This window comes from Cyprinodon variegatus, unplaced genomic scaffold (genome assembly GCF_000732505.1).
Source record: "Cyprinodon variegatus isolate N-32 unplaced genomic scaffold, C_variegatus-1.0 Scaffold138, whole genome shotgun sequence".
Lineage (NCBI taxonomy): Eukaryota > Metazoa > Chordata > Actinopteri > Cyprinodontiformes > Cyprinodontidae > Cyprinodon > Cyprinodon variegatus.
The window spans coordinates 190,274-205,363 of NW_015150591.1; the positions used below are offsets into that span (position 1 = coordinate 190,274).

At 40.9% G+C, this 15,090-nt stretch overlaps 1 protein-coding gene across 1 annotated transcript in view; it reads right to left on the reverse strand.

Annotated features, from left to right (window-relative positions):
- psmd1 (proteasome 26S subunit, non-ATPase 1) overlaps positions 1-15,090 on the reverse strand; it is a 44,893-nt gene that overhangs the window by 6,098 nt on the left and 23,705 nt on the right. The window contains exons 18-20 of the mRNA XM_015376668.1: positions 13,955-14,071; positions 13,099-13,201; positions 7,514-7,683 (exon numbers count right to left, since the gene is read on the reverse strand). Of these exons, the coding sequence (XP_015232154.1) occupies positions 7,514-7,683; positions 13,099-13,201; positions 13,955-14,071 (390 nt within the window). The remainder of the gene's footprint in view (positions 1-7,513; positions 7,684-13,098; positions 13,202-13,954; positions 14,072-15,090) is intronic.

The window sequence follows — 15,090 nt, forward strand, 5'->3', positions numbered from 1 at the left end:
AACAACTGATTTTTTTCTGCTACACCCCGCTACGCTGCTTCGCTTCATCTTCTTCTTGTTTACTACTGGTGGTTGGCTTCGGTCGCAGTACCGCCACCTTCTGCTCTGGAGTGTAAACGGTTCGCCTATGAGAAAAAGGAGCAGCGCATGAACCGAACGCAACACACGCGAACCGAACCGAGACAGTAAAACCGAACGGTTCGGGTGGTTTTCATAAACCGTTCCATCCCTAAGCAGAACCAGGCTCAGTGTGAGCGGCCCTCTGCCGAAGCCGACTGGGGTTAAAGGAGACAGAAGCAGACATATGCGGCCCTGTCCAGGAAACACACAGCCAGGCAGACGAGCTCCGAGCCAGCTCCCATGTCAGAGGATAAAGAGAGCACATCCAGCCAGTCACAGCCAGAGAAACAGGACTACACTGGAAAAACAGACCGATTTAAAACATCTATAAACAAAGGTGTTGATGGCAGCAGCACAGCAGATATTTCTCTCCAGGATGGAGTCACAGCTAAACATGAACACATCTTCTAATACGTGTTTGTCTCATTCGCGACAACAACCTCTGCTGTTGTGGAGGTGAAGCACAAACTAAAGAACTAATGCATCGTTAGCTGTATTGGCTTCGACCATCCCCCGTTATTAGATCCGTCTCACAGCAGAACACCTTACCTTCTGCGATACTGAACCAGCTCTCTGTCAAATCCAGCTCTACAAACATGAAAGGAGATCCGAAGCCTCAGCAGCACCAGGTGCTTCTGTTTAGTGTAAGCTTTCACATTAAGAACAGTTCACCAAAACCAAATGATTAAAGTGTCTCCAACAGCACTCTGCTGCAGCAAGCAACCAGGAACAGCTTTGTGTTTGGGTTACCTTCATTTGTTTTATTGTGTAACAAATGTAGGTATCCCTTCCTAGATTCTTACTTTAAATAATAAAGTGTTAAACTGAGCTCATTCTTTATCATATGCTGAGTGCAAACAGCTCAAAGTGTCCTTAAAACACGAGGTACTCATGATCCAGGAGGTGAGAAAGAGATGATGCCTATTTAATGTCAGCTTAAAGCTACAGCAGGTCCCACTAATCCTTTGGCACCGTTGTTCTAGTGCCAGGGCAAAAATTAGGCCCCTGGTGACGGAAAGGTACCAGAGAAAAAACACTGCAAAAGTTCTACCCCAATAATCTAAAAATGGGGGAAAAAAATCACCTCTGAAACATCTTTAAAAAGCCTGTTCACATTCTGTCAGCTTCTAACCGGAAACTTTGAAAAAAGGTCGGAATTATCAAGTGAAGAGGAATCTCCTGTTTTTACTTTCACAAATCTGTATAATATAGCATGTTTTTTTTTTTTTTTTTCATTTTAACCCCTTTACTCTGATACCCCTACAATCCTATGTATCACAGTACCTGCAGAAACCAACATGATGTTCATCTAAAACAGCCAGAGCTAATAAGATAGACCCACCTGTCAGATTACAGAAGCATTTTATAGCTTTTAAACACTTTTCATTAAGCCCACATTTCTGTATTTATTATTAAATACTAAAATAAAGCCCAGAAAACATCATTCTGTGTGTAATTTATATATCTAATCTGACTTGAATTTGATCTACTGAAGTAAATAAACTTTTAGTAATCTCCAATTAAGTGAACAGGTCTGTATATTAACCAATGATAAACCTCCTGTACACAGAGGCATCATTTGACTCCCTTTAAATATTAGCCACCGCAGCTAACGCTGTCGTACCTTCAGGTCCTTGTTGAGGCCGATTATGGCGGTTGGTGTGAAGGCCAGAGACAGGAAGTGCGACAGAGGGAACCAGAACCAGAACTGAGTGAAGACCAGCAGACCAACCACCGATGGCATGTGGGTGTGACCGGTCCTGGACTGGAGAGAGATGCTGACGTTTCGTCCACCTGCACAAAGATTAATGAGAGGGTGTGTGAGGAAGAGCCTCAGACGTGACAATGAGATAAAGGCTGTAAAAGTGACAGATTCAGGAAAGTCTCATTTATTCCAGACAAACTGACCATAAATAATAAGACATATGGGACTGACCGGGACAAAGAAGGTGCTGAAGTATTTAATAGTGAATACCGCGATAAGGCCCTGAGGTTAACAGGGGCTCAGACCAGGATGTTGGCTGTCCAAAGATAGCCGTCTGTTGGCTCAGCTCCTATGTTTTGGTCATCATTAACAAAGACAAATTGACAAGCCAAGTACACCCAGACACACATTGTCTGCTCCGTCCTGTATTTAAATGTAAACATTAGACCAGATTCATCATCTTTATTTTAGCAACACAGATTAACAACTGATCCACAGAGCAGGGGCCGTTTTCCCCAACCGCATTACAGCTTCAGTTAGCTTCTTCACTGCTAATGACTGACAATCTCAGGTGGAAACCATCCAAAGCTTCCTGGCTCCTGTTATTCTGGTGTGTGCGTTTTATTTAATAAAAATATAAAATAAAATAAACCCATCAGGCTGATTATTGCATCGTATCCTAAGTTTAGAGTTAGGACACCATAGCTTGCAAAAGCCCCTGACATTCACACCCCACAGCTTGATAACTTTTTTTAAAAGTTTGCCTTAAATGACAATTACTACTCTAATTCCACAAATTCCTGTCTTAAAGGACCTATATTGTGCAAAAATCAACTAAGCTTTTAACACATGTCCATTACTATCCTATGAACTACAGCATTAACATCCATTGATGCCCAATGCCGCCATGAAGGCTAAAGTAATTAGGACAGTCAGAGTTGGTGTGTACTAATGCAGCAGGAGAGGCGTAAAGCAGCCTGATCCAGGATATAAACGAGGGGCTAAAGCATAAAATAGATAACCATACTGAATAGGATAGAAGGCTTCCTCTTCATCAGGAGCAAGCACAGCATCTGCCTGAACATTGGAGTCAGAGGAACAGATCACACTGAAGACTCTGCACATGTTGTAAAAAGGCTGGCAGCATGGGGGGTTGGGGATGGAGGGATCCTGTTTGATCTGGAGCCATAATGTTTAAATATTAAAATGTATCTTGTAGTCAGAGTAAAGGTGAAAATGCTAATTGGCCAATACCTTCTAAATGTGTAGAAGAACATAAAGGTGCAACTCTGGATCCAAAGGTTAAGGAGAAAAATCAATGGCGGAACCATTTGGATTCATTTCTGCTCAAAGTTGAGACAAAGTGGCTCTTAAGGCGGATAATATGAACATCAAAATTATGTGTTCATTTTTATCTAATGTTCAAGTTTTGAAAATTTATTTTTCACCTGAGGGATATGAAGGATGCAACTGAACGTATAATTAACCAACACATAAAAAAAAATAAATCCAAAAGATTATGTTTAAATACAAGTTAAGCTTTTAGGATAAAACTGAGTGAAAAAAAAAAAAACAACAGTCAGGAAGGATACATGATGGGTAGACTATGTGCATCTTTTATTAAACAAAACCAACTCCAAGCTAATATTATTCATACTGATTTTGGAGACAATGATAAATTCTCAAAATTCAACAATTTACATCATAATCATCTTCCTCTTCTATATGGACTTGAAAAAGTAATTAAAATCAGCACTACACTAAACTTATTTAATAAAGATAGAGATTGATAAACACTGCAAAAACTTTTGCAAAATTCTTTTAGTATATTTACACTTAATTTAAGTAGGTAAATTAGAATATCTGCCAAATTAATTAATTTTTACCCTGAAAATATAATTGTTATTCCTGCGAAATAAAGCAGTTGTGTTCTTTTTTCTTATTTTAATGTAGTTTTTCTTATTACACTGGCAAAGTGTCTTGCCTACCCGCTCTATTCAAGAAAAAAAAAATGCACTTATTTAAGAACAATTGATTTACTTAGGTCTTCTTTCTTTTTAACAACGTTCCTTTAGATCAGCAGGAGCTTCACATTTCAGACAAGTAGCTTATTACAGCCAGAAACAACAATCTATTCTCATCTTTTTATTTCACAACACAATAAACCATCTTGTAATTCTACAGAAATTAGAAACTTTCCATAAAAGCATGACTCACACTCTGTCTGCTCTTCTGAATGAGAGGAATACACATTAATCTTTAGCGATAACCCAAAAGGTGAAGGACAACGGTCAAAGCGAGCATCATCCAGAGTGGGTCTTGGTTCCAGAACAAACAGAAAAGGTTCAAGAGGTCAAAGGGAGAAAAGGCCTCATCCCTCTGGGTGTGCACTAAAAACGAAATGCTCTTGAACAATACCACTTTAATCACTTGCGGTCGTCTCCCACCCTCTCCGGTCTGAGGTCGTTAGGGTGACTTCAACACAAGAGCCTTATCTTGACATCTGAACCGGCGCTGAAACCCCCTTCCAATGCAGATTGAACAACGGCCAGAACCACTAACGAGCTCCGTTCATCGCGCCACTAGCCCCTCCTTAAAAGCCTCTTAAACACTTAAAGAGTATGAGTGCACTTGACAAGGAGCCCCCAGCGCCTCCACCCGCTGTTTTTGCCAATTCTCAGTTCAGAGAGCCAACTTCCATTCCAGGGAGTTGTGGAGTGGGGGGGTTGCTGGGGCGGCGGTGATCCTTCAGAGGTGTAGCGTGACTGTATGAACAACCAGAGCGGGTTAGAAACCTCAGTCATATACTTGTTTTTCTGTATAAACATGAGCAAAAACAGCTAATTAATAGACTATATCAATAACACTGAAGACTCTGCCTGTGGAGGCTGAAACCGCTGAGGTGAGAAAGAGAAGACTTGGATACGGAGAGCGAAGAAGGACGAGCTGGAGGCTGACATTTCCTGCCTAATGAAGACCAGTGATCATGAAACGGAGCTCTAATCGCTTCCGCCAGTCAAATTAAATACAATTACCCTGCACCTCAAACACTACTAACGACCTGCAAGACCCAGAACACTTAAACATTTACACCACATGAGCCTGAACATGCCTGACATCTAAACAGGACCTGCAGGAGCTCATGTTCTCTGTCTGAATACAGTTAAATATTATGCAGCAAAGGATAATGAAGTGAAAACATGGACAAGCACTCAGTGTTGAACCTTAGTTCCAATAGGAAACCCATACAGAAACACCAGTGATCATGGGTGGGTCCGGTCTGAGGTTGTTGCTCCAATTTGACAAATGATTTAGGCCCAGAATCGCTGGGACAAAATATCCATCATGGACTAAAGTAAAAAGATTAAAAAGAAAATGTGGAAACAAGCGAAAGAAAAAATAAATACAAACAATCAACAGTTTCAGCCATGTTTATGAGGGAGGCAGGAGTTGTTTATTTCTTTGTTAGCAGGATCACTAAACTGTTTGACTGTATGTAAAATTACAAGATGAAATGCCAGAGTGAAGTGATGGCCTCCTGATGTCTGACTGGCCCCAGAGCTAGCTTTAAACTCGGCGTTAGCAGTGGGAGGCCATGATTCAAAGAGCTCACAGCGCCGACAGGAAAACCAGCCAACGATTCCAGGCTGAAATAGTTATGTCCTTAAATCTGTCCCATTAGGTGATGTCACAGCTACAAACGTCAACATATGTCATTGGGATTTTATGTGACAGACCAACATAGAGTTATCATCTAAAGCAAAGGTAAAGGTTGGTTTTTTTTTCTGAGTTTTCACGGAACTAGTGGCTCGCTTTTTTCGACAGTAGGCAAAGGACCACAGGCCGGATTCGAATCCGGCCTGTGGTCCTTTGCCTACTGTCGAAAAAAGCGAGCCACTAGTTCCGTGAAAACTCAGAAAAAAAAACCAACCTTTACCTTTGCTTTAGATGATAACTCTATGTTGGTCTGTCACATAAAATCCCAATGACATATGTTGACGTTTGTAGCTGTGACATCACCTANGGTCGCAGTACCGCCACCTTCTGCTCTGGAGTGTAAACGGTTCGCCTATGAGAAAAAGGAGCAGCGCATGAACCGAACGCAACACACGCGAACCGAACCGAGACAGTAAAACCGAACGGTTCGGGTGGTTTTCATAAACCGTTCCATCCCTAAGCAGAACCAGGCTCAGTGTGAGCGGCCCTCTGCCGAAGCCGACTGGGGTTAAAGGAGACAGAAGCAGACATATGCGGCCCTGTCCAGGAAACACACAGCCAGGCAGACGAGCTCCGAGCCAGCTCCCATGTCAGAGGATAAAGAGAGCACATCCAGCCAGTCACAGCCAGAGAAACAGGACTACACTGGAAAAACAGACCGATTTAAAACATCTATAAACAAAGGTGTTGATGGCAGCAGCACAGCAGATATTTCTCTCCAGGATGGAGTCACAGCTAAACATGAACACATCTTCTAATACGTGTTTGTCTCATTCGCGACAACAACCTCTGCTGTTGTGGAGGTGAAGCACAAACTAAAGAACTAATGCATCGTTAGCTGTATTGGCTTCGACCATCCCCCGTTATTAGATCCGTCTCACAGCAGAACACCTTACCTTCTGCGATACTGAACCAGCTCTCTGTCAAATCCAGCTCTACAAACATGAAAGGAGATCCGAAGCCTCAGCAGCACCAGGTGCTTCTGTTTAGTGTAAGCTTTCACATTAAGAACAGTTCACCAAAACCAAATGATTAAAGTGTCTCCAACAGCACTCTGCTGCAGCAAGCAACCAGGAACAGCTTTGTGTTTGGGTTACCTTCATTTGTTTTATTGTGTAACAAATGTAGGTATCCCTTCCTAGATTCTTACTTTAAATAATAAAGTGTTAAACTGAGCTCATTCTTTATCATATGCTGAGTGCAAACAGCTCAAAGTGTCCTTAAAACACGAGGTACTCATGATCCAGGAGGTGAGAAAGAGATGATGCCTATTTAATGTCAGCTTAAAGCTACAGCAGGTCCCACTAATCCTTTGGCACCGTTGTTCTAGTGCCAGGGCAAAAATTAGGCCCCTGGTGACGGAAAGGTACCAGAGAAAAAACACTGCAAAAGTTCTACCCCAATAATCTAAAAATGGGGGAAAAAAATCACCTCTGAAACATCTTTAAAAAGCCTGTTCACATTCTGTCAGCTTCTAACCGGAAACTTTGAAAAAAGGTCGGAATTATCAAGTGAAGAGGAATCTCCTGTTTTTACTTTCACAAATCTGTATAATATAGCATGTTTTTTTTTTTTTTTTTCATTTTAACCCCTTTACTCTGATACCCCTACAATCCTATGTATCACAGTACCTGCAGAAACCAACATGATGTTCATCTAAAACAGCCAGAGCTAATAAGATAGACCCACCTGTCAGATTACAGAAGCATTTTATAGCTTTTAAACACTTTTCATTAAGCCCACATTTCTGTATTTATTATTAAATACTAAAATAAAGCCCAGAAAACATCATTCTGTGTGTAATTTATATATCTAATCTGACTTGAATTTGATCTACTGAAGTAAATAAACTTTTAGTAATCTCCAATTAAGTGAACAGGTCTGTATATTAACCAATGATAAACCTCCTGTACACAGAGGCATCATTTGACTCCCTTTAAATATTAGCCACCGCAGCTAACGCTGTCGTACCTTCAGGTCCTTGTTGAGGCCGATTATGGCGGTTGGTGTGAAGGCCAGAGACAGGAAGTGCGACAGAGGGAACCAGAACCAGAACTGAGTGAAGACCAGCAGACCAACCACCGATGGCATGTGGGTGTGACCGGTCCTGGACTGGAGAGAGATGCTGACGTTTCGTCCACCTGCACAAAGATTAATGAGAGGGTGTGTGAGGAAGAGCCTCAGACGTGACAATGAGATAAAGGCTGTAAAAGTGACAGATTCAGGAAAGTCTCATTTATTCCAGACAAACTGACCATAAATAATAAGACATATGGGACTGACCGGGACAAAGAAGGTGCTGAAGTATTTAATAGTGAATACCGCGATAAGGCCCTGAGGTTAACAGGGGCTCAGACCAGGATGTAGGCTGTCCAAAGATAGCCGTCTGTTGGCTCAGCTCCTATGTTTTGGTCATCATTAACAAAGACAAATTGACAAGCCAAGTACACCCAGACACACATTGTCTGCTCCGTCCTGTATTTAAATGTAAACATTAGACCAGATTCATCATCTTTATTTTAGCAACACAGATTAACAACTGATCCACAGAGCAGGGGCCGTTTTCCCCAACCGCATTACAGCTTCAGTTAGCTTCTTCACTGCTAATGACTGACAATCTCAGGTGGAAACCATCCAAAGCTTCCTGGCTCCTGTTATTCTGGTGTGTGCGTTTTATTTAATAAAAATATAAAATAAAATAAACCCATCAGGCTGATTATTGCATCGTATCCTAAGTTTAGAGTTAGGACACCATAGCTTGCAAAAGCCCCTGACATTCACACCCCACAGCTTGATAACTTTTTTTAAAAGTTTGCCTTAAATGACAATTACTACTCTAATTCCACAAATTCCTGTCTTAAAGGACCTATATTGTGCAAAAATCAACTAAGCTTTTAACACATGTCCATTACTATCCTATGAACTACAGCATTAACATCCATTGATGCCCAATGCCGCCATGAAGGCTAAAGTAATTAGGACAGTCAGAGTTGGTGTGTACTAATGCAGCAGGAGAGGCGTAAAGCAGCCTGATCCAGGATATAAACGAGGGGCTAAAGCATAAAATAGATAACCATACTGAATAGGATAGAAGGCTTCCTCTTCATCAGGAGCAAGCACAGCATCTGCCTGAACATTGGAGTCAGAGGAACAGATCACACTGAAGACTCTGCACATGTTGTAAAAAGGCTGGCAGCATGGGGGGTTGGGGATGGAGGGATCCTGTTTGATCTGGAGCCATAATGTTTAAATATTAAAATGTATCTTGTAGTCAGAGTAAAGGTGAAAATGCTAATTGGCCAATACCTTCTAAATGTGTAGAAGAACATAAAGGTGCAACTCTGGATCCAAAGGTTAAGGAGAAAAATCAATGGCGGAACCATTTGGATTCATTTCTGCTCAAAGTTGAGACAAAGTGGCTCTTAAGGCGGATAATATGAACATCAAAATTATGTGTTCATTTTTATCTAATGTTCAAGTTTTGAAAATTTATTTTTCACCTGAGGGATATGAAGGATGCAACTGAACGTATAATTAACCAACACATAAAAAAAAATAAATCCAAAAGATTATGTTTAAATACAAGTTAAGCTTTTAGGATAAAACTGAGTGAAAAAAAAAAAAACAACAGTCAGGAAGGATACATGATGGGTAGACTATGTGCATCTTTTATTAAACAAAACCAACTCCAAGCTAATATTATTCATACTGATTTTGGAGACAATGATAAATTCTCAAAATTCAACAATTTACATCATAATCATCTTCCTCTTCTATATGGACTTGAAAAAGTAATTAAAATCAGCACTACACTAAACTTATTTAATAAAGATAGAGATTGATAAACACTGCAAAAACTTTTGCAAAATTCTTTTAGTATATTTACACTTAATTTAAGTAGGTAAATTAGAATATCTGCCAAATTAATTAATTTTTACCCTGAAAATATAATTGTTATTCCTGCGAAATAAAGCAGTTGTGTTCTTTTTTCTTATTTTAATGTAGTTTTTCTTATTACACTGGCAAAGTGTCTTGCCTACCCGCTCTATTCAAGAAAAAAAAAATGCACTTATTTAAGAACAATTGATTTACTTAGGTCTTCTTTCTTTTTAACAACGTTCCTTTAGATCAGCAGGAGCTTCACATTTCAGACAAGTAGCTTATTACAGCCAGAAACAACAATCTATTCTCATCTTTTTATTTCACAACACAATAAACCATCTTGTAATTCTACAGAAATTAGAAACTTTCCATAAAAGCATGACTCACACTCTGTCTGCTCTTCTGAATGAGAGGAATACACATTAATCTTTAGCGATAACCCAAAAGGTGAAGGACAACGGTCAAAGCGAGCATCATCCAGAGTGGGTCTTGGTCCAGAACAAACAGAAAAGGTTCAAGAGGTCAAAGGGAGAAAAGGCCTCATCCCTCTGGGTGTGCACTAAAAACGAAATGCTCTTGAACAATACCACTTTAATCACTTGCGGTCGTCTCCCACCCTCTCCGGTCTGAGGTCGTTAGGGTGACTTCAACACAAGAGCCTTATCTTGACATCTGAACCGGCGCTGAAACCCCCTTCCAATGCAGATTGAACAACGGCCAGAACCACTAACGAGCTCCGTTCATCGCGCCACTAGCCCCTCCTTAAAAGCCTCTTAAACACTTAAAGAGTATGAGTGCACTTGACAAGGAGCCCCCAGCGCCTCCACCCGCTGTTTTTGCCAATTCTCAGTTCAGAGAGCCAACTTCCATTCCAGGGAGTTGTGGAGTGGGGGGGTTGCTGGGGCGGCGGTGATCCTTCAGAGGTGTAGCGTGACTGTATGAACAACCAGAGCGGGTAAGAAACCTCAGTCATATGAGGCTTGTTTTTCTGTATAAACATGAGCAAAAACAGCTAATTAATAGACTATATCAATAACACTGAAGACTCTGCCTGTGGAGGCTGAAACCGCTGAGGTGAGAAAGAGAAGACTTGGATACGGAGAGCGAAGAAGGACGAGCTGGAGGCTGACATTTCCTGCCTAATGAAGACCAGTGATCATGAAACGGAGCTCTAATCGCTTCCGCCAGTCAAATTAAATACAATTACCCTGCACCTCAAACACTACTAACGACCTGCAAGACCCAGAACACTTAAACATTTACACCACATGAGCCTGAACATGCCTGACATCTAAACAGGACCTGCAGGAGCTCATGTTCTCTGTCTGAATACAGTTAAATATTATGCAGCAAAGGATAATGAAGTGAAAACATGGACAAGCACTCAGTGTTGAACCTTAGTTCCAATAGGAAACCCATACAGAAACACCAGTGATCATGGGTGGGTCCGGTCTGAGGTTGTTGCTCCAATTTGACAAATGATTTAGGCCCAGAATCGCTGGGACAAAATATCCATCATGGACTAAAGTAAAAAGATTAAAAAGAAAATGTGGAAACAAGCGAAAGAAAAAATAAATACAAACAATCAACAGTTTCAGCCATGTTTATGAGGGAGGCAGGAGTTGTTTATTTCTTTGTTAGCAGGATCACTAAACTGTTTGACTGTATGTAAAATTACAAGATGAAATGCCAGAGTGAAGTGATGGCCTCCTGATGTCTGACTGGCCCCAGAGCTAGCTTTAAACTCGGCGTTAGCAGTGGGAGGCCATGATTCAAAGAGCTCACAGCGCCGACAGGAAAACCAGCCAACGATTCCAGGCTGAAATAGTTATGTCCTTAAATCTGTCCCATTAGGTGATGTCACAGCTACAAACGTTAATGTATGTCATTGGGATTTTATGTGACGGACCAACATAGAGTTATCATCTAAAGCAAAGGTAAAGGTTTTTTTTTTTTCTGAGTTTTCACGGAACTAGTGGCTCGCTTTTTTCGACAGTAGGCAAAGGACCACAGGCCGGATTCGAATCCGGGTCGCCCGCCTCGAGGACGAAGGCCTCCGTACACATGGATCGCACACGCTAACCACTGTGCCACCTGCACGCCTGTAAAATTACTTTTACAGGCGAGGTATTTTAATGCATTCTTCTGCGATGCCATTATGTCTAGGAGTTGAAATTTTTAAAACTATTCTTTAAAAATAGCTCTGTTGATGAAGTTTCCAGATTTGCTGCAGACTCTAAACTGGATTCAGATTTTTTAATGAATCTGGTGGACCGCCATCTTCTAATCATCTACCATTTGAACTGAAGAGAAACATTCCCACAGTATGATGCCACCACTGCCATGCTCAGGATGATTAAAAAACACTAATAGGCTGTTTTGTCAACAAGTCAGAGATTAATCTGGCCTGAGCACCTTTAACAGATATTGGAGCTGTCCTCTAAAAAGCTACTGGCAAATCTTCAAGCCACTTTCCCATAAAGGCCAGATTTAATAGCTGCCAATATTTTCCTTAAGTTTCCATAGGCCCCCTTGGCTGCTTCTCCAGTGAAGTGCTCCATTTGCTTCTGTATTCATTCAGGGGAACAGATTATGGCTTAATAACAGCTCAGAGAGATTATCAAAGCTTGAAAAGTTGTATTTTTAACTCAAATTAGACTTACCATGGTCCTTAGTCTTCATATTTCTGTTTGTTTGCTTATATTTTCTACTAAATCTCGATGTTCAACGAGATTGTATTATGCCACAGATTAAGATTATTTCCAATTATGGGCGCTTCATTAAATATCTAATCTCCTTGGGCGTGCAGGTGGCGCAGTGGTTACTGTGCACAACCCAAGTACGGAGGCCTTCATCCTCGGCGCAGGCAACCTGGGTTCAAATCCGGCCTGTGGACCTTTGCTGCATGTCTCTCCCCCTCTCTCATACCCCCATTCCTGTCAGCATACAGTCACAAAATCAAGCCACTAATGATGTAAAAACTCAAAAAGGAAAAAGAAAATCTAATCTAAGATTTTGTTGGGACCAAATCGGATAGATTATTGGGAGGTGAAAATACATCCATCTTTTGGAAATAAAATTTACCTAAAAAACTAAGCTGAACCGAATGTATTAGAAATAAAATACTACATGCTGTCTGAAAATGATTGGGTAAGAAGGGACTACAGAGTGCTGAAGCCTGTCAGTGTTGGAGGACAGGTTGTTCTTTTCAGCAGTGAGCGTTTGAGGCTCTCTGTATGAGGATATACAGCTCCCATGGACCTCACACACACTTACACCGACTGCTTGCTTAAGTCCACAAACACTCCGACATACAAACACCACGAGGCAAACAGTAATCACCAGGTGGAGGCTGATGGGCCACATGGCAGAGAGCGGAGTGGGGCTGAGGTAGGACCCCCAGGCGCTGAGGCACCCTGGCCTGATCTGTTCCAGAGGCAGAGTTCCCGGGTGGTCAGCACCCTGAGGGGAACTTTGTGTTTGGTGTAAAGGCACGCAGAAACCGCACCTCGTTTAGAGCAGTTTGCATGGTATAGTGTGTAATTAAGCAGCACAGATCCTTTTGTTCCCCCTGCAGGGTGAGACCACATGAGGCACGAAGAACCACCAACCCGCTTAACGTCTCACTCAGTGAGAGATGAGGGTAAACCCGCAGCTGCCCTGTTTGGACTGACCTGCATCGAGGATTCCCTGGGCCAGGATGGCGCCAAACTTTGCCATGACATCATCGTGTTTGTCGTTGATCACTTTGGCGTAAAGCTGCCTGAACTGGTTGACCTAAAGAATAAAGAAGGAGAAAAAAAAAACATATTTTAAATAAGGTCAACAAAAAAAAAAAAACAGCTCAAAAGAAATGCTTTGCTTGACATTTTTTTTTAGTTTTGAAACTTCAAATACTGAGAAGAAACAAATCCAAAAAGAAGACGCATAAAACTGTAACGCATTTAAAATATAAAGGGGTCATGTGATAAAATGTCAGCTTGTGTAATCATACAATACTTACAGAAGGCAAATTAAAACCCTTTAGCTTAGTAACTGTGGGACTGAACACGATCCAAAGCTAAATGATTTGACAAATTGGACAGATCTCAGTTTCCGATTTATCATACAGGAGATGAATAAATAAACATTAAACCAGACGGCAGTTACTGCAGAGCAGAGCTGTAAAACAGCGAGACTGGAGGAAACGGCATAAATGCAACACCCTTTGATGTTTAGCCGTTTGAAACTTTAAAATAAAAAACAGTTTCTTCCACAATGCTGCGTACCAGCTGAAGCTTTAAGATCTGTTCCAGTGCAGAGAACAAGTTTTGTCTCTGGTATTCCTTTACAGTCAGTGACAAAGACGAGGAGCCTGAAGGCTGACTGTCTACATTTATGCAAGTAATGCTCTCCATTTAAGTCTTCCCAAACAGCTGTTCTTTGTTTTCCAGCTGTGGTTAATTCCTCTGCTGCTTAAAGATTGACACTGAAGTCCAGATAAATTCATTGATCCTTGCTGCAGATAACAAAGCCTGCTCATAGACTTACCTTAGGACAGGTAACTTCTGTCTGCTGGATCATGATGAGGGCGGAGGAAATCAGGGCCCCTTGTCTCACATAGTTCACTGGATCATTGGTCATGGGCTCTAGCAGATTTATCGCCTCCTATGAAGGTAAAAAAAACAAGGAGTCAATGCATTGCAGAGATAAAATTAAATGTCTCATTAATTTCCTTTATCATTTTTTTCATTAACCCTTCGTAGGGCACTCAGTGAAATACTTTGAAAACCAAAATTTCAAACAAATAGTGTTATTGGAATCCAGAACAAGACCTTATTACCTTTTTAACATTCAAAAAATATGAGTATTTTGATGGCAAAAATTAATGTCAATGTAATAACAAGAAACGCCAACTTGCCCGAATATATTAAGAAAAACAACAAAAGTCCTTCTAAAAGAAATTCATAAAAACAATCAGAGCGAAAGAAACACATTTTCTTTGGAACAACATAACCTTAGAGGCATTAATGCTGATACTGGCACTTACATTTTTTTATTTTATAAACCTAAATCTAATTGTTAACTAGGCCTATTAACTTTTTAAGTTTACTTTTTGACTTTTCTATGAGCTTTTTACCTTTTTTTCTTGACTTGTTAAGTTTTTTTTTCCAACTTGATTTACAGTAGGTAATATATCATTAAATGGCTCATCTAATTGGTCAAATGCCAACATATAATCTACAGCCATGTAGCAGTGTCTTTGCTGAATGGCTGGATATAGATGTTCTGCTTCTAGATTTCACTGAGGGATAGGTTTCTCCTGTGATCAAAAACAGTAACTTGTCCTATAAATCAACGGTCCCCAACCTTTTAGCACCACGGACCGCTATATGTCAGACAATATTTTCACGGACCGGCCGGGGGCGGGGTAATATGATAAAGTAAAATGATACGACTGGCATAAAATCAAATGCAAACAGCATGAAAATAAAACAACAAGACGGTCCCATCTAGGAGTAATCGGAGAAAGTGACAGACGAAGTGCTTCTCCGTAGCTTTGTTTTGGTCGCTGTAACCGCAGAAAATCCCGCCTCACAAAGATAGGATGTTATAGATAGGATGAGTCTTGACCTGAATTAACCTGTGTCAAGAGGCACAGATGCACCGACTGATGTAATTGGGAG